This window comes from Chiloscyllium plagiosum, chromosome 17 (assembly GCF_004010195.1).
Source record: "Chiloscyllium plagiosum isolate BGI_BamShark_2017 chromosome 17, ASM401019v2, whole genome shotgun sequence".
Lineage (NCBI taxonomy): Eukaryota > Metazoa > Chordata > Chondrichthyes > Orectolobiformes > Hemiscylliidae > Chiloscyllium > Chiloscyllium plagiosum.
This window is the reverse complement of record NC_057726.1, coordinates 3952546-3971620: the sequence shown is the minus strand read 5'-3', so window position 1 is coordinate 3971620 and position 19075 is coordinate 3952546. Positions and strand designations below refer to the sequence as shown.

Genomic DNA, 19075 nt, shown 5'->3' with positions numbered 1-19075 from the left:
ATTAGTTTTGCTTGTTGTCTTTTTCTTTCAAGTTCATTAGCTGCTGTTTTAGTGTGTTGGTGGGTTTGTGGACTACCATGATGCCAAGGAGTCTGAGTAGTTTGGCAATCATTTCCGAGATGTCTTTGATGTAGGGGAGAGTGGCTCGGGTTTCTGGACATGTTTTGTCTGCTTGTTTGGGTTTGTTGCTGAGAAATCGGCGGACTGTGTTCATTGGGTACCCGTTCTTTTTGAATACACCGTATAGGTGAATTTCCCCTGCTCTGCGTAGTTCCTCTGTGCTGCAGTGCGTGGTGGCTCGTTGGAATAATGTTCTGATGCAGCTTCATTTGTGGATGTTGGGATGATTGCTTCTGTAGTTCAGTATTTGGTTCGTATACGTTGTTTCCCTGTAGACCACAGGAAATGACAGCACCGACCCAAAGAAACCCAAACATATGAATAGAAAGCAGGGATCACGTACACTGCTTCGCCTGAGGCTCACTGAAGATGTTACCAAGTTCATTAGCTGCTGTTTTAGTGTGTTGGTGGGTTTGTGGGCTACCATGATGTCAAGGAGTCTGAGTAGTTTGGAAGTCATTTCCGAGATGTCTTTGATGTAGGGGAGAGTGGCTAGGGTTTCTGGACATGTTTTGTCTGCTTGTTTGAGTTTGTTGCTGAGAAATCGGCGGACTGTGTTCATTGGGTACCCATTCTTTTTGAATACACCGTATAGGTGATTTTCCCCTGCTCTGCGTAGTTCCTCTGTGCTGCAGTGTGTGGTGGCTCGTTGGAATAATGTTCTGATGCAGCTTCATTTCTGGGTGTTGGGATGATTGCTTCTGTAGTTCAATATTTGGTTCGTATACGTTGTTTCCCTGTAGACCACAGGAAATGACAGCACCGACCCAAAGAAACCCAACATAAGAATAGAAAGCAGGAATCACGTACACTGCTTCGCCTGAGGCTCACTGAAGATGTTACCTAGTAGGGTGACGAAAGGTCTGGAAATGAACCTCCCAGCTCAGTGAGCAAACCTACATCCAGAACATCTATAATGAGCTGATGAAACTAATTCCATTTGACCTAAATTGTATCACTCCTGTTCCTATTACACTAAACTCATTGATTAACAAAGCATCACCCAATCTTCTGGTGATCGATGAAGAAGCATAGAGTACACTTGGCCCCAGATTGTTCTCTGCACGTGTTCAATAGGCTGTTGAAATCGATCAGTCTGATTGGTTTTTGATGGTGATGCTGAGTGAGACCACGTTACTCCGATGGCTGGAACCGCGCAGATTCACAGCTCAGGTTGCGTTTCCTCTTCTGGCGTTGCTTCCCTGTTAGAGCCGTGTGCACGAGGACAATGATCAGGAAAAAACCTGTCCACCAGGAAGGGAGAAGGACGATGGAGAATTAATCTTCAAAAGAGACAGAAGTGAGGAACTTGCATTGATGTCTTTCATGATCTCCAGATATCCCTGAACGTAACAGTGTAATGTTTCATAGAGACATAGAAAAAAGGAGCAGGGGTAGGCTATTCGGTCCTTCAAGTCTGCTCCACCATTCAATATGGCTGCTCATGCAATCTCAGTATCCCATTCCCGCCTCCCCCAATACCCCTTGATCCCATTAGCTGCAAGGGTTACGTCCAGCTCCCTCTTGAATCTATTTAATGAACAGGCTCCAACAGCTTCCTGTGGGAGAGAATTCCACAAGTTCGCAACTCTCTGAGTGAGGAAATTCAGCCTCATCTCAGTCCTGAATGACTTAACCCTTATTCTTAGACTGTGATCCCCAGTTCTAGACTTTCCCAACATCAGGAGCATTCTTCCTGCATCTAGCCTGTCCAGTCCCATCAGGATTTTATATGATTAGATTAAATTAGATTCCCTAGAATGTGGAAACAGGCTCTTCAGCCCAACCAATCCACACTGACCCTCCTATGTTTCTGTGTGATGACCCTCCCCCCATATTCTTCTAAATACACAGTGTACCCACTGGAAATCATTTATTGTGAGGTAGAGAATGTAGCAACCAAACTGTACACAGCAAGATCCCAGAAATAGAGGTAAATGCCTGGGTAACCTGTATGGCAGAAGGACAAATATTGACCAGGAAATTAGAATTCCCTTGCTCTGCTTCAAGAAATATCACAATTTTTCTCTCAATCTCTCACTGTCTCTGAATTTCTTTAGTCTCACTCTCTCTGTCTCTCTCTCTCTCCTCTCATAGCACCTACCTGAGCGAGTGGGCAGACCCTAGTTTCTTTACTTATCTGAAAGGCAGCAGCTCTGACAGAGCAGCATTTCCTCAGGTCTGACACCACAGCAGCTTAGGTGGGAACTGAACCCAAGAGCAACAGACTCCGAGCGAAGGAGTGCAACCACAGAGGTATAGCTGACAGCTTTTGATCCATCGTTTATATATATCTCTCTCTCCCTCCCTCTCTCTCTCTCTCTCTAACTTTCTCACACTCTCTCACTCACTCCTTCTCTCTCTCTTGTTCACTCTATAATCATGAGGTGCGTGGATAGGAAAAGTAGACAAGGACTTTTCCTTGGGGTGGGGGAGTCCAGAACTAGAGGGATAGGTTTAGGGTGAGAGGGAAAAGATTTAAAAGGGACCTAAGGGGCAACTTTTTCACACAGAAGGTGGTGCATGTGTGGAATGAACTGCCAGAGGGAGTGGTGGAGGCTGGTACAATTGCAGTATTTAAAAGGCATCTGGATGGGTATGTGAATAGGAAGGGCTTGGAGGGGTATGGACCAAATGCTGGCAAATGAGACTAGATGAGGTTAGGATATCTGGTCAGCATGGACGAAGTGGACCGAAGGGTCTGTTTCCATGCTGTACATCTCTGTGAGTCTACAGCTCTATTCAAGGAAAGACAATTACAAAGATGAAAAACACTGAAGGGATTTCTCCTCCTCTCTCATTCTGAGTGTGTGACTCCATATTGTAGTTTCCTGCTGAGATAAAGTGTTAGCTCCTAATTATTTTAAATGAGCTCCCCCTGTTGAGGGATGAACTGAGCTACTCACCGATTGCTCCCAAAGTGCCAACAATGGTGACCACAGTTGTCAGAACAGTGGGTTTACCCGGAATAGTCCCAACCTCGAGCCTGCATTCCCCTCTGGAACTGCAAGTACAAACATTCACTGCAAAGAATAATGGGGAGAATGTCAGTTTAAAACCTTTGAATCAGAAGGGTTGGTATGTGGTCAGCAGCGCAGCTGAGCTCTGGAACGTTGGAATTACTTCCAACTGTTTGGATGACATCGGTGGAATTAGAACTGAACCCAAGTGAAATGCTGGGTCATTTGACTTCTTCACATTTTCCAATCTCAGAAAATGTTGTAAGGGTGAACGTCCAGTTCGATGTGAGGTACATTTAAAATTTGCTGCAGAAACAAGAATTCCCTGATTGGAAAGTTTGGATTTGAGACACTGTCGGATGTGATCTGTGTCACTAAGACTCTGAAATGCACCATTTTTATGGAGTGATTTGTGAAGAGCTCGTTAACACACTGAAAGGTCTTCCTCAGTGACGGATTCCACATTTCAGAACATTTCTTATGCTGTTCATCATTGTAATTGTGTGAAATGTTTATTCTGTAACCTCAATGGAATTATCTACAAGTGATTCAATGACTAATAGGGTCACTGGGGTGAAAGAATATATATATATTTGTCCCATAATTATGGAGTGTTGCTAACAAAGGGACCTAGGCTGCTGGTGCATAGTTCCTTAAAAGTAGAGTTGCAGGTAGACAGACTAGTGAAGGAGTTCAGTATGCTTTCCTTTGTTGGTCAGAGCGTTGAGTTTAAGAGTTGGGAGGTCATGTTGTAGCTGTACAGGATATTGGTTAGGCCACTTTTAGAATACAGATTACAATTCTGGTGTCCCTGCTATGGGAAAGGTGTTGTAAAATTTGAAAGGGTTCAGAAAATTTACAAGAGCGTTGCCAGGGTTGGAGGATTTGAGCTATAGGGAGGGGCTGAACAGGCTGGGGCTGTTTTCCCTGGAGTGTCGGAGGCTGAGGGGTGACCTTATAGAGGTTTATAAAATCATGAGGGGCGAATAGGGTGAATAGGCACAGTGTTTTTCTCATGGTGGGGGAGCCCAGAACAAGGGGACACAGGTTTAAGGTGAAAGGGGAAAGATTTAAAAGGTATCTAAGGGGCAACTTTTTCACACAGAGAGTGGTGCGTGTATGGAATGAGCTGCCAGAGGAAGTGGTGGAAGTGGGTACAGTTACAACATTTAAAAGGCATCTGGATGGGTATATGAATAGGAAGGGTTTACAGGGATATGGGCCATGTGCTGGCAAATGGGACTAGATTAATTTAGGATTTCTGATTGGCATGGACAAGTTGGACCGTAGGGTTTGTTTCCGTGCTGTACAGCTCTATGACTCTATGAATACTATTCAGCAGGTCTCTCAGCATCCACAGAGTGAGAAACAGAACTAGTGAGCTGGATAACAAAGGCCCCTGGGTGGGGGGGAGAGGGTTATGTAAAATGTTTGGGTGACTAGCCGACCATATTCCCAGCCAGTCCATGGCTCAGTCCCATAGAATGGGTCAGGGCCCAATCAGAGCTCTCCCACCATGTGTAAATAAATCCTCAAGGGTCATAGGAACAGGAGAAGGCCACTCAGCCCCTTGAACCTGTTCCACTTTTCAATGGGATCATGACTGAGCTGAGGCCTAACTCCAATTGCCTGCCTTTGGCCCATATCTCTTAATGGCTTTGCTCAACTAAAATTCACTAGGCAAAAGTGACGACTGCAGATGCTGGAAATCTGAATCTAGATTAGAGTGGTGCTGGAAAAGCACAGTAGGTCAGGCAGCATCCGAGGAGCAGGAAAATCAACATTTCAGGCAAAAGCCCTTCATCAGGCTGCCTGACCTGCCGTGCTTTTCCAGCACCACTCTGATCTAGACTCAACTAAAATTCAATCAACTTTGTCTAAAGCCCGATTGGCCTCGACCTTGGCCTGTCCTGCTGTGATGGGGGGGTGGCTTGTGCCGGTGTGTGGGAGTGGGCAGCACTCTATCAAACATTTTAAAATGGCAGGCAGGAAGAGAGCACACTTTCTTTGAAGGATACCTTTGGTGCATTCCCAGAGGAGACAGTAATTCCCTCCCTTCCTAACTACTTATACTTCAAGTCCCACCGCTAAGCCTCCTCCAACACATTCCCTAACCCCTGGGCCTACCGTCCTCGCCCAATAACTCTGACTTACCTGACTCCCCCAGTCAGGGCCTTCCCCCTTGCCCTGCCCACAGTACTGCTTCTTACTGAGCTCTGACATTGGCAGGGCAGTTGGTTCCTCAGCAGCACCAGATGGTAGCACTCTCTGGCAGTGTGGAGCAGACAGTCTATCAGTGCAGTGAACTTACAGCACATTGTAACTGTGGGAGAAGCTATTATCTAGTCCGAGAGCAGCGAATACATGGGAACATCACCACTTCCAACTTGCCCTCCAAACCACTCACCTTCCTGAATTGAAAACATACCACGGTCACTGGGTCAAAATCCTGGAATTCCCTCCTTAAGGACATTGTGGGTCTACCTACAGCACATGGACTGCAGCGATTCACCCCCACTTTCTCAAGGGGCAACTAGGGACGAGGCAATAAAGTCTGGCCAAGCCACATCCCACAAATTAATTTTAAAAAATGGAAAGTCTAATGATGACCTTGAATCTATTGTCAAATATCTGAAAACCCCGTCTGGTTCACTAACGTCCTTCAGGGAAGGAAATCTGCCATCCTCTCTCGGACTGGCCCACATGTGACTCCAGACCCACAGCAATGAGTTGAACTCTCAACTGCTTTCTGAAATGGCTGAGCAAACCATTCAGTTGTATCAATCACTACAAAGTCTCAAAGAAATGAAATCGGATGGACTACCTTGTCTGTAGCGGTATAAGTTTGCGTCTAAATCTCTTACATTTGAGCTAAAATTAACTATCAAATGTATTTAGAAATTACATAATTACACAGAATTACACAGCAAGGAACACAATGTACTTGAAAACAAAGACGAAAGCAGATGACAACTGATTAAAATATTTCTCTTCTCACATTTTCTGTTTACTGGAACACTTTGTAGCTGAATAGAGTAACTAACTTTTTTTTCACAGTTTTTCATACAGACTTACATAGCAGCAAGTGATTTCAGATATTTGGCTGTAATTACAATGTACACATTCCTTATTTACCTGTGAGAGTATTGCTGTGACGCTGGGGTGGTTTCCCTTTTGCAGTGAGGATGATCGGAATCTGGTACGTCCCTGGATCTACCCAGCTCAGGGCAATTGTCAGAAAGGCATGTGAATCTGAAAGAGATCCACATCGTCAGACTGGGAAAAATACTGCACTTGGCACTGAATCTGTAAATAACATTCAATCTGAGAGATGTCAGCAGAAAGCAATTTTTAAAAATCTTGCAGCAACAGGGTAATTTTGTAAATGAGGTTGCCAATTTGCACACAGCAATCTCAGATAAACGACAGTGTGGAATAGAGCAGACCATTTGCACTTGTTGTTTGCAATATCAGTTGAGGGGAATTTCTGGCCAGGACACGCGACAGAGTACCCCTGCTCTTCTACAAAATATTGGCCACAGGATTTCTTAAAACACAAGCAGCCAGTTCCAGCCTCAATCTAATGTCCGAACAGAAAGACTGCACATCCGACAATACAGCACTCCCGCCCTACTGACCCTCTGACATTACAGCACTCACTCAATACTGACTGTCCAATAATACAGTCCTCCCTCAGTACTGACCCTCCAACAGTGTGGTACACCCTCAGCACTAACCCTCTAACAGTGAGACACTCCCTCATTGCTGACCCTCAGACTGCGCAGGACTCCCTCAGTACTGACTCTCTGACAGTGCGGCACTCTCTCAGTACTGACCCTCCGACGGTGCGGTGCTCCCTCAGTACTGACCCGCCAATAGTGCGGTGCTCCCTCAGTACTGAACCTCTGACAATGCAGCACTTCCTCAGTACTGACCCTCTGGCAGTGCAGCACTCCCTCAGTGCTGACTTTCTAAGAGTGTGGCACTCCCTCAGTAATATCCCTTTGACAGTGCGGCACTCCCTCAGCACTGACCCATTAACAATGTGGTACTCCCTCAGTACTGACCCTCCGACAGTGCGGCACTCCCTCAGTACTGACCCTCTGACAGTGCGACACTCTCTCTGTACTAACCCTCCGACAGTGCGGCACTCTCTCTGTACTAACCCTCCGACAGTACGACACTCTTTATATTAACCCTCCGACAGTGCGGCACTCTCTCTGTACTAACCCTCCGACAGTGCGGCACTTTCTCTGTACTAACCCTCCGACAGTGCGACACTCTCTCTGTACTAACCCTCCGACAGTGCGACACTCTCTCTGTACTAACCCTCCGACAGTGTGGCACTTTCTCTGTACTAACCCTCCGACAGTGCGGCACTCTCTCTGTACTAACCCTCCGACAGTGCGACACTCTCTCTGTACTAACCCTCCGACAGTGCGGCACTCTCTCTGTACTAACCCTCTGACAGTGCAGCACTCTCTCTGTACTAACCCTCCGACAGTGCGGCACTCCCTCAGTACTGCCCCTCTGACAGTGCGGCACTCCATCAGTACTGCCCCTCTGACAGTGCTGCACTCCCTCAGTACTGCAATGTGATATCAGTTTTGACTTTGTGCAAGATCCTCTGGAGGGGGACTTGCATCCATAACTGTCTGAGTCACAGGGGAGAGTGCGATGAGCTGCAGCTGCCATTGAGCTGGGTATTGGCAAGACCCCTGTCCGGCACCTGTCCTAGTGCCCACATCCCATCACCTTACCGTTAACCTGATGGAGCTTCCACTTCCTTTGCTCCTTGGCTTTGCCATCGATGGAGAGGCTGATGGGATTTCTGTTTCCTCTTTCCTGGCGATACACAGCTTTGATGGCGATGAACTGCCCATCGTCCCGTGGCATACACAGGAAATCTCCAGAATGTTCCAGAACAGGGGGCAGTAGGTCTTCACGAATATCTTCAATGTGAACCACCAGCCGTGCACTGGCATATAAGGAAGGATCATCTACAGAATTCATCAGAAGACGCAGTTACCATCACTCGCCACGTGTGACAGAAACTTTCCTGATCATGAATGGGCTTGGTTTGAAAGCTTCTGATGTTAAAAATGCAGGAAATCTAAATTTTCACCACCAAGTCCCTGTCTCCTTTAGCCTTGCACTATCATCCAATTTGCCAGTTTCTCTCCCATGTTTTCCCTCTCACAGTCTGTCACTCCTTTTCCATTCCCTGCTATCCCCTCCCAGTTTTATGTTCTTATTCATTTCATATTTGTACATTTCAAACTACTTCCATAGCGTCATAGAGTCACACAGCATGAAACAGACCCTTTGAACCAACCATTCCAGGCCAACAAGTTTCCCAACTAGTCCCACTTGTTTGCATTCGGCCAATATCTTTCTAAACTTTTCCTTTCTAGGTACCTATCCAAATATCTTTTAAATGTTGCAACTATACCTGCATCTACTACTTCCTCTTTCACATCATTCCATACATGCATCACCGTCTGTGTGGAAAATATGCCCCTCAAGTCCCTAATAAATCTTTCCCCTCTCACCTTAACTCTATGTCCTCTAGTTTTGACCTCCCCCATCCCAGGGTAAAGACCTTGTCTACTTACCCTATCCATGCCCCTCATGATTTGATAAACCTCTATCAGGTCACCCCTCAGCCTCTGATGCTCCAGGGTAAACGGCCCCAGCTTGTTCAGCCTCTTTGTATCACTCAGACTTTCCATTCCTAGTAAACCTTTTCTTCCAGCTCTGATAAAAATACCATTGACATGAAATGCTTTATAAGCACAGAATGCAGGCATTTCTGGCTGGACCCAGCAGTTATTACCCATCCCTAGTTGCCCCTTGAGAAGGTGGGGGTGAGCTGCCTCCTTGAACCGCTGCAGTCCATGTGCTATGGGTTGACCCACAATGCCCTTAGGGAGGGAATTCCAGGATTTTGACCCAGTGATAGTGAAGGAACAGTGATATATTTCCAAGTCAGGATGGTGACAGGCTTGGAGGGGAGATTGCGGGGGGTGGTGTTCCCATGTATCTGCTGCCCTTGTCCTTCTAGATAGAAGTGATTGTGGGTTTGGAAGGTGCTGTCTAAAGATCTTCAGTGAATTTCTGCAGTGCATCTTGAAGATGGTACACACTGCTGTGACTGTGTGTACTTATGTAATCTATTTATAAAACGCTGGCTCACTCAGCTGGTGAGGTCTGAGTGACCCCACCCCCTTTCGCAGGTACGGTGAGGCATAAAAGCAATTACAAATGAGGTTTACCAGAATATTCGAGGGATAAAGGAGTACCAGGAAAAGTTGGGGCTGCCCTCTTCAAGGCAGAGAAAGCATACAGAGGTGTTCAGAATGAGGAGGGGTTCGGCTAATGGTAAATGAACAGAAGCAATAGGTGCAGTGAGTTAAACTGAGGAGCAGGAATGGGGAGCGACTGCTTCACCACTTGGCACAGAATAAAAAGCAATTGTTGAGAAAACGAGAGGTGATTGAAGAAAGGTATTTAACAGCAAGTTGTTGTGGTCTGGAACATGCTGTCTGAAAGTGTGGGGGAGACGGATTCAATTGCAATTTGCAAAAGAATAAAGACATGAACTGGAAAGATTTGCTGTGCTTTGGGAAGGGAATGGGTTCAGGGCTGTTCGTGTCCAGAATCCTTTTCCACAGCAATCAGTGTTCCAGTTGACAAGGGGAATCGAGATTAAAGGGAGACAGGCAAAATGTGGAGTGAAGGCCACATTCAGATCAGCCATTGAATGACAGAATATGTTCGAAGGGCAGAGTGGTCTCCTCTTACTCCTACCTCTTATGTTCTTTTGTTTGTGGGTAGCTCTTTCAAAGTGCTAGCACATGCACAGTGGGTCAAATGGCCTTCTCAAGGGATACTTGATTCTAAACCCAGTTCTCTCTCAACACATGCTGTCTGACCTGCTGAATCTCAGTTTTCCAACATTTGTAGAGTCTTCCAGAATCCCCACCAACAGAGCTCAGTCAGGCAAAGGTGGCTGAAGAAACTCTTCGACATGTTTATGTTGAGGGAGGTTGCTCGGATACTTTGGTGGTGTTTGGGGAGTTAGCCTGGGATCCTGACTGGAACCAGAGTGATCAGAGGAGAAGCTAATCGCTCCATTAATTGTGCTGTCAAGTTGAGTGGAGCCAGGATAAATACTAGAACGAGCTGTAAAAAAAAACCTGGCACATCATTGTGAGTGCATCACAGCCAGGTTTCTATGGAGACAGAGGGCAAACTCCTTTATCAGTATAGTCACAGAACTGAAACCTGACAAATGAGCCATTGCTGACCACACTGCTGCTCCTGACTAACCAGGCTGAGGGATGTTAGGGATGTTAGGGATGTTGATCAGGAGCCAGGGTGTAAATTTCACATAACCTTCTCCCCCTTACACACTGGATAATGCCTTGATTGCAGATAATCTTTGGCCGTCTCCTTCTCACCGAAACCTTATAAAAACTGAAGGAACTACGGATGCTGTAAATCAGAAACAAACACAGAAATATTGCTGGAAAAGCTCAGCAGGTCTGGCAGCACCTGTGGAGAGAAATCAGAGCTAATCTTTTGGTTTGAATGACCTTCCTCAGAACAGTTAACTCTGATTTCTCTCCACGGATGCTACCAGACCTGCTGAGCTTTTCTGGAAATTTCTGTTTTTATTACCGATATTTTCCTCTGTCTTGGCTCCCACCTGAGGCTATCGGACCTTAGCATAGCTATCTCAGTGTATGTGCAGTTTGGATGTAACAAAGTGTTCATTTGGGAGTATTTCCTCATCCTGGGAATTCCGAAGAATTAAACTGGAACTTTATACTCCCTCATTGTAGGGTGTCCTATCTCTGGAGCTGGGGTAGGTGAAGTGAAGATCTATCTCCAGAATGAGCTGCTGTGAACCGTCAAGAAGGGGAGGGGGTGAACAGAAATTATAGTTTCTCTGTAGCAATCTGTTTGTTTTTTTAGGATCTTTGGATTTGGCTATTGAAAGACAATGACAAGTGATGGAAGAGTCAGTACACGTGACAATTGGTCATAACGCTGTGTGTGAGTAGTGGTCGGTGGTGGGAGAATGAGGGCAGGTTGATTGTGACAAGAATAGGTGACTCCCTAACCCCTGACCTTCAGGCTGAAAGATCTGATGGCACCCATTTAACCACAGATGCCAGTGTACCTCCTGGCATCATTTGCTTCTCAGGATTCTGTGAAGACCCTGTTTCAATGAGAGCAGCAGAGTTATTAAAGGCCACAGTATCATGTCCAAAGGGTGCAGCAACATATTGTCCAAGATCAACCATTTCCTCTGTTTGCTCAGCACAGACACTCGGAAAAAGCTTGAACTCCTTTAAGGTCATAGAATCACGCTGCCCTTTGGCCCATTGTGCTCGTGGTGCCTCTTTGAAAGAGAGATCCCATTAGTCTGACTGTTCCCTGTTCTTTCCCCACCCCCATCTGCAAATTGTTCCTCTTCAAGTATCTATCTTATACCTTGTTGAAAGTTCCTGTTGAATATACTCCCACTGTCCTTTCAGGCAGCATATTCCAGATCCCAACATCCCCAGCTGCCTGTCTGGCTACTCTGCCAGTGGTCTACATCTAGTCCCATTTGCCAGCACCTGGTCCATATCCCTCTAATCCCTCTATTCTTATACCCATCCAAATGCCATTTAAATACTGTTATTGTACCAGTCCCACCACTTCCTCTGGCAGCTCATTCCATACATGTACCACCCTGTGTGTGAAAAAGTTGCCCCTTAGTTCTCTTTTATATCTTTCTGCTCTCACCCTAAAACCTTACCCTCTAGTTCTGGACACCCCCTCTCCCCCCACCCCAGGGAAAAGACCTTGTCTATTTATCCTATCCATGTCCCCCATGATTTTATAAACGTCTACAAGATCACCTCTCAGACTCTGACTCTCCAGGGAAAACAGCCCATCTGAGACTAAACCCATTTTTTTCAGTTGTTTATGGATGTGACAACAGTGACAAGTCCAGCATTTATTGACTATCCCTAATTGCCCTTGCGTGGCTTTGTTCAGTCATTTCAGAGGGTAGGTGAGAGCCAGCCACATCGCTGTGGGTCTGGAGTCACATGAAACCAGACCAGGTAAGGAAGACAGTTCCCCTCCCTAAAGGGCTTTAGTGAAACCAATGTGTTTTTCCAACCATCGATGCCATGGGGACTCAGTTCATATCCTAGATTTATTAAACAGATTTGAATTTTCCCAGTGTCTGTAGGTTGTTGGTCTGGGCCTCTGTATTACAGTGCAGTGACAGGTTAGTGATTGATATATGATAAATTTATTTTTGCATCAGGTCAGCTGTGTTTGCACAGAAATTGGCCTCAGTCTGATTTATAACTTTTCAGTTCTTGAATCATTCTTGTAAATCTGTGTCCTGACATTCTCTCCAGCACCTCTATATCCTTTTTGGTAATACAGAAACCAGAACTGTGCGCACAGTATTCCAAGTGAAGGCAATAAACTATAACTCTGATGGTCGAATATTGCCAACAATGTTTGGATTCAAGTTTATCACATGACTTCCTGGAACAATTTTGACCCCCACACACACACACACTCCTCCTATTGGTTGGGTGCATGTCAGTTGTCATGGTAACCCTTCCCCACAACCAATTGGAAAGTTCCTTCATTCCCCTATTGATAGCCAAGGATCAGCCAATCAAACAGCCCCTTCTCTTCACTTTCACTATTTCTCCCAATAATAAACAGAAACTGTTCAAGGACTAGGAAAATAAATCTGGAATGTTTCAGTGAACATTCTCTGCTTTTATTCTCCTGGCTTCTTTTTCCCTGAGGTCTTTGGGATTGATCTTCAATCCTGGCGGTTCCCAATTCCTGGAGGTGGACAACCTCTGACCCAGTGTGACCCTCACTGAGGCTGGAGGGTGAGAGGGTGTAGCTGGGAGATCCCTGCAGAGTGTTGAATCGTCAGTGGATTCGGAACAAGTGACTGTTTCACTGGTTTCTGGAGAGTACAGACCAGGCCAAGAAAAGCAGCATTTAAAGGGGCCCCTAGCAGGGTCATGGCCCCCAGTTTGAGAAGTGCTTCACTCAGCTGTTCCACTTGCCTCAGCCCTGGACCAAGCCAAAAATTCTCCTCTGTAGGAAGATGGACCAACCCTCAACAGATTTAATCTGAGAGGGAGGCATCATAATGTGAACCATTAAGGACTCTGGTTTTCTCTCTCTCTCTCTGTCTCCCTCTCTTCACTCCCCCTCCCTTCAGTTCCATTTCTCTCTCTCTCCCCACCCCTGTCTCTCTCTTCCTCATTCCCCTCCTCTCTCTCTCCCTTACCCCACCCCCTGTGTCTGTCTCTCCCTCCCTCTCTTTTTCACCTGTTTTCACTCCCTCTCTATCTAAGGATAATTTTCCAGTTCCTTTCAGGAGAATCATATCAGATTCTTAGCTCTGTTTCTGTCGCCACAGACCTGCTGAGTTTCTCCTGTCTTCTCTGTGTTTGTTTCAGATTTCCAGCGTTCACAGTATTTTTGCTTTAATTTATTGTCAGTCACTGCCTAGTTAAGCACCTGATGGCAGAGTTCAACAGTGGTCCTGTTTAAAGGAAGCAAAGTGTTGTCACCTGACTGTCTGGTGACCCTTATTAAACAGTAGCTTCTTCTATCACAGGCTGACTCAGCTTCAGTCTTTATTCAGCTGTTTGCTTCTATTTTATATCGATACTGCATTTTTTTAAGTCCCAGAATCACAGAATGGGTGGCACAGTGGCTCAGTGATTAGCACTGCTGCCTCGCAGCGCCACGGACCCAGGTTCAATTCCTGCCTCGGGTGACTGTGTGTGTGTGTGTAGTTTGCACATTCTCCCCGTGTCTGTGTGGGTTTCCTCCGGGTGCTGTAGTTTCCTCCCACAGGGAGAGAGGCAGAATGAGAGAGACAGTGAGAGGTATGAAAAGACAGAGAAAGAGATGAATGCATAGATAGAGATAAGGGAGACAGTGACAGACAGGGAGAGGCTGTGAGTAATAGTGAGAGACAATCAGAGAGAGAGAGAGACTGACAGTTAGAGCGATATTGGGAGGGAGAGAGAGGGAGAGATCATCAGAGAGATAGAAAAGAGGGAGAGATAGATTAATAGAGGAAAGAAAAAAGAGGAAAGAAAAATAACAAAATGGAAGCCATGATGGGGAGAGGGAAATGGAGAGACCTCTTGCAGGAATGTATGTGCTGCTGGAGGATATCGTCAGGGTATCCCATCTAAACATCACCAGCAAATGTTGCTCCACCGCTTTAACTCCTGCAGTAGACAATCTCCTTGGGCAATCGAACAAAGACCATCAAACCAGAAGACTGTAAGACATAGGAACAGCACCAGGCCATTTGGCCCATTGAGTGTGCTCCACCATTCGATCATGGCTGATATGCTTTCCAATCCCATTCTCTTGCCTTTTCCCCATAACTCTTGACCCCCTTACTAATCAAAAATCTATCTCTGTCTTAAATACTCTCAATGACTTGGCCTCCACAGCCCTCTGCGACAATGAGTTCCACAGAGTCACCACCCTCTGGCTGAAGAAATTCCTCCTCCTGTCAAATTTAAAGGAACATGCCTTTTCTCTGAGGTGGTGCCCTGTGGTCCCAGTCTCTCCGACCAGTGAAAACATCTTCTCCGTGTCCACTCTATCCAGGCCTCTGTGTAATTTATGAGTTGCAATCTGAATTCCACCCCCCCCATCCTTCTAAACTCCATCAAGTACAGACCCAGAGTCCTCAAACTCTGCTTTACATGACAAGCCCTCATTGTTGTAAACCTCCTCTGGACCCCCTACCTTAGATATGGGCCTAAACTGCACACAATATTCCAAATGTGGGCTGACCAGAGAACACATATAACCTCAAGAACACATCTCTGCTCTTGTAGTCTAACCCTCCCGAAATCAATGTTAACATTACATTTATCTTCCCAAGTGAACCTGCACGTTTACCTGAAGAGAATCGTGAACTAGGACTCCCAAATCCCTTTGTGTGTCAGATTTCTGAAGCCTTTTTCCATTTAGAAAATGGTTTACACCTTGATTCTTCCTCCCAAAGTGCATAACCTCACACTTTCCCACATTATATTCCACGTGCTACTTCTTTACCCACTCTTCCAGCCTTTCCAAGTCCTTCTGCAGCCTCCCTGCTTCCTCAACACTTCCTGTCCCTCCACCCATCTTTGTGTCACCTGCAAACTTAGTAATAAGGTCCTCAGTTCCTTCATCTAGATCATTAATGTATAATATAACATGAATAGTTGTGGTCCTAATACTGGCCCCTGCAGAATTCCACTAGTCACTGGCTGCCATCCTGAAAAAGACCCTTTTATCCCCACTCTCTAACTTCTGCCAGTCTGCCAATCCTCTACCCATGCTAGTACCTTGCCCCTAACACCATGGATTTATATCTTATTTAGCAACCTCCTGTGTGGCACCTGGTCAAAGGCCTTCTGGAAATGCATATAAATCACATTCACTGGTTCTCCCTTGTCTAACTTGTTCATTACCTAGAACATAGAACATAGAACATAGAGCAGTACAGCACAGAACAGGCCCTTCAGCCCACGATGTTCAGCCCACATTGATCCTCATGTATGCCCCCTCAAATTTCTGTGACCATATGCATGTCCAGGAGTCTCTTAAATGTCCCCAGTGACCTTGCTTCCACAACTGCTGCTGGCAACGCATTCCATGCTCTCACAACTCTCTGTGTAAAGAACCCGCCTCTGACATCCCCTCTATACTTTCCTCCAACCAGCTTAAAACTATGACCCCTCGTGTTAGCCATTTCTGCCCTGGGAAATAGTCTTTGGCTATTGAGTCTATCTATGGCTCTTATTATCTTGTATACCTCAATTAGGTCCCCTCTCCTCCTCCTTTTCTCCAATGATAAAAGTCCGAACTCAAGGAATTCTAACAGATTTGTCAGGCATGATCTCCCCCTGAGGAAGCTGTGCTGACTCAGCCCTTTTTTCCCAAACACCTCCAAGTACTCTGTAATCTCATCCTTAATAATGGTCTCTAAAATCTTACGAACTGGCCTATAGTTTCCTGTCTTCTGCCACCCTCCCTCCGTCCTTAACCAGGGCTGTGCAACGCATTCCATGCTCTCACAACTCTCTGTGTAAAGAACCCGCCTCTGACATCCCCTCTATACTTTCCTCCAACCAGCTTAAAACTATGACCCCTCGTGTTAGCCATTTCTGCCCTGGGAAATAGTCTTTGGCTATTGACTCTATCTATGGCTCTCATTATCTTGTATACCTCAATTAGATCCCCTCTCCTCCTCCTTTTCTCCAATGAAAAAAGTCCGAGCTCAAGGAATTCTAACAGATTTGTCAGGCATGATCTCCCCCTGACGAAGCTGTGCTGACTCAGCCCTATTTTCCCAAACACCTCCAAGTACTCTGTAATCTCATCCTTAATAATGGTCTCTAAAATCTTACCAACGACCAAGGTCAGGCTAACTGGCCTATAGTTTCCTGTCTTCTGCCACCCTCCCTCCGTCCTTAACCAGGGCTGTTACGTTTGCCATTTTCCAGTCCTCTGGCACCCTCCCTGGCTCCAGTGATTCCTGAAAGACCACCACCTTTGCCTCTACAACCCCTCAGCCATCTCCTTCAGATCCCCGGGGGGTAGTCTATCTGGTCCAGGTGATTTATCCACTTTCGAGCTTTTTCAGCTTCCCCAGCACCTTCTCCTGAGTGACGGTCACTACTCTCACCTCTGTCCCTGACTCTGGTATGTTGCTGGTATCTTCCACGGTGAAAGCTGATGCAAAGTACCTGTTCAGTTCCTCTACCATTTCTTTGTTCCTCATTACTACCCTCCAGCCTCATTTTTCTCCAGCAATTCAATGCCCACTCTTGCCTTTCTCTTAACTTTTAGATATCTAAACAAACTCTTGCATTTTTTGTTTACTAACTAGCTTACTCTCATATTTCATTTTCACCCCTTATATTGCTTTTTTAGTTATCTTCTGCCAGGTTTTAATAGGTTTCCTGATTCTCTGGTTTCTCTCTAATCTTCACCACATTATATGCTTTTTCTGTTGCTTTTATGCTGTCCCTGACTTCCCTTGTCAGCCATGGTTGTTTAATCCTCCCTTCATATATTTCTTCTTCCTTGGGATGATTTTCTGCTGTGCCTCCCAAATTACCCAAAAACCCTCTGCCATTGCTGTTCTGCTGTCCTCCCTACTTGTCTCTCCTTCCAATCAACTTTAGCCAGCTCCTCCCTCATGTTTTGTAGTTACCTTTTACTCAATTGTAGCACTGTTATATCTGATTCCAGCTTCTCCCTCTCCAATCAGGGTGAATTCTATCATACTACAGTCACTGCCCCCTCAGGGTCCCTTCGCCTTAAGCTCACTAATCAAGTTTGTCTCATTGTACATCACCAAATCCAGAATCACCAGTTCCCTAGTGGGCTCTACCACAAGCTGCTCCATCTGGTAGACATGCCACAAATTCCTTTTCCTGGGTTCTGCTACTGAGTTCCCCCATGATGTTTGTAATAGTCCTTTCCTATCCTCTGATTTATTTTCTTCCTCACCTTCTGGCCAAAGCGAGGAAGCCTGGACACACCTCCCATCAGGGTCTTTTTCCCTTTGTGGTTCCTCAGCTCTATCTACACTTATTCTATTTTACTCTTGCTGTCAATTTCATTTCATTTCTTACTAACAAAACAACCCTAGCCCCCTCTTCCCATCCTCTCATTGGAGCGTGTATCCTCGGATATTTAGTTCCTGGCCGTGATTGCCTTGCAGCCAAGTCTCTATGATACTCACAACATCGCATCTGCCAATGTCCATATGCGCTCTAAGCTCATTTCCCTTGTTTTGTAGCCTGTGTGCATTTACGTACAACACCCTCAGCCCTACATTGACTGATGCCTTTTTCATAACTCTTCCCTTATCTGCTGTGTCTGAAGTTCGATTCCTGACCCTTTCCACACTGTCTACATTATTACTTGTTCTGGATACTATAATAACCTTTCCTGAGCCCACCCCGACTTTGCATTATTTTCCATGCAACTGAACGCACCCCATGCCACACTTATTATTTAGTTTCAAACCCTACCCACAGCCCCGTTATGCGATTGGCCAGGACTCTGGTGCCAGCCAGATTCAGGTGGAGCCCATCTCAGTGGAACAGCTCCCTGCTACCCCAGTCCTGGTGCTAATGTCCCATCAATTCAATCCCTTTTCTCCCATACCAATCCTCTTTCATCTTGTTGACCCTGTGCCAATTAGTTTGTGGCTCAGGTTGTCATCCAAAGATGATTACCTTTTTGGTTCTTTTTAGTTTAATTCTAGCTGCCCATAATCCCTCAGTAGAACCTCTTGCCTTGTTATACCCAGATTGTTGGCACCTATATGGAACACAACAGCTCCCACTCTGCAGCCCAGATGATTTATCCTGAACCCAGGCACCAGGCAGACAATACAGCCTTCGGGTCTCTCAATCTTAGTCACAGAGAACAGTTTCTATTCCCCTGACTATATTACCCCTTATTACACACACATTTCTCTTTTCTCCACTCTCATGAATGGTTCCCTGCACCAATGTGTTGAGGTCGGTTAACTCAAACTGCACCATCCTTCATCCCTCACCTCCATCTTCGACCAGCACGTCCAACAGGTGGGTCCCTCCTGCCGGGTCTCCGGACATGAGTGTGACCTCCCCGGAGTCAGCATTCACCCAGAGCCATCTCACCGTCTCATTGCCAAGGCGGTACCTGCCAAAGACAGACCATTTCCTGTCAGAGTTTAACAGAGCGGACAGTGAGTGGGAGACGCCGCAAGGGCTGCACGCACCAGAACACTGCACACCGTATCAGGAAAAAGGTCAGGGTGTTTAGATGGACACAAGAACTGTCAGTGCTGAGGGAGTGCAGCACCATCGGAGGGTCAGTGCTGAGGGAGTGACGCACTGTCAGAGGGGAGTCAGTGCTGAGGGAGTGCC

The 19075-nt window shown here is 46.1% G+C and overlaps 1 protein-coding gene across 1 annotated transcript; it reads right to left on the bottom strand.

The window, feature by feature from the left end:
- Positions 1 to 979: 979 nt before the first annotated feature.
- LOC122558206 (cadherin-16-like) lies at positions 980 to 18849 on the bottom strand. Its single transcript, XM_043706530.1, has 5 exons — positions 18724 to 18849; positions 7841 to 8080; positions 6216 to 6332; positions 3027 to 3143; positions 980 to 1364 (listed from the first exon to the last, which is right to left on the bottom strand). Exons 1-5 carry the CDS (start codon positions 18779 to 18781, stop codon positions 1255 to 1257), a joined length of 642 nt encoding a protein of 213 aa, XP_043562465.1. The 5' UTR covers positions 18782 to 18849; the 3' UTR covers positions 980 to 1254.
- Between the last annotated feature and the right edge of the window lie 226 nt (positions 18850 to 19075).

Bases quoted from the DNA above. Each gene is read 5' to 3' on its own strand.
- LOC122558206 (XM_043706530.1), bottom strand. From the start codon at position 18,781: ATGTCCGGAGACCCGGCAGGAGGGACCCACCTGTTGGACGTGCTGGTC. The intron at 8,081-18,723 runs GTGAGGGATGAA...TGAATTCTGTAG, and splicing joins CGTGCTGGTCGAAGATGGAG to ATGATCCTTCCTTATATGCC. The intron at 6,333-7,840 runs GTAAGGTGATGG...GATCTCTTTCAG, and splicing joins GAAGCTCCATCAGGTTAACG to ATTCACATGCCTTTCTGACA.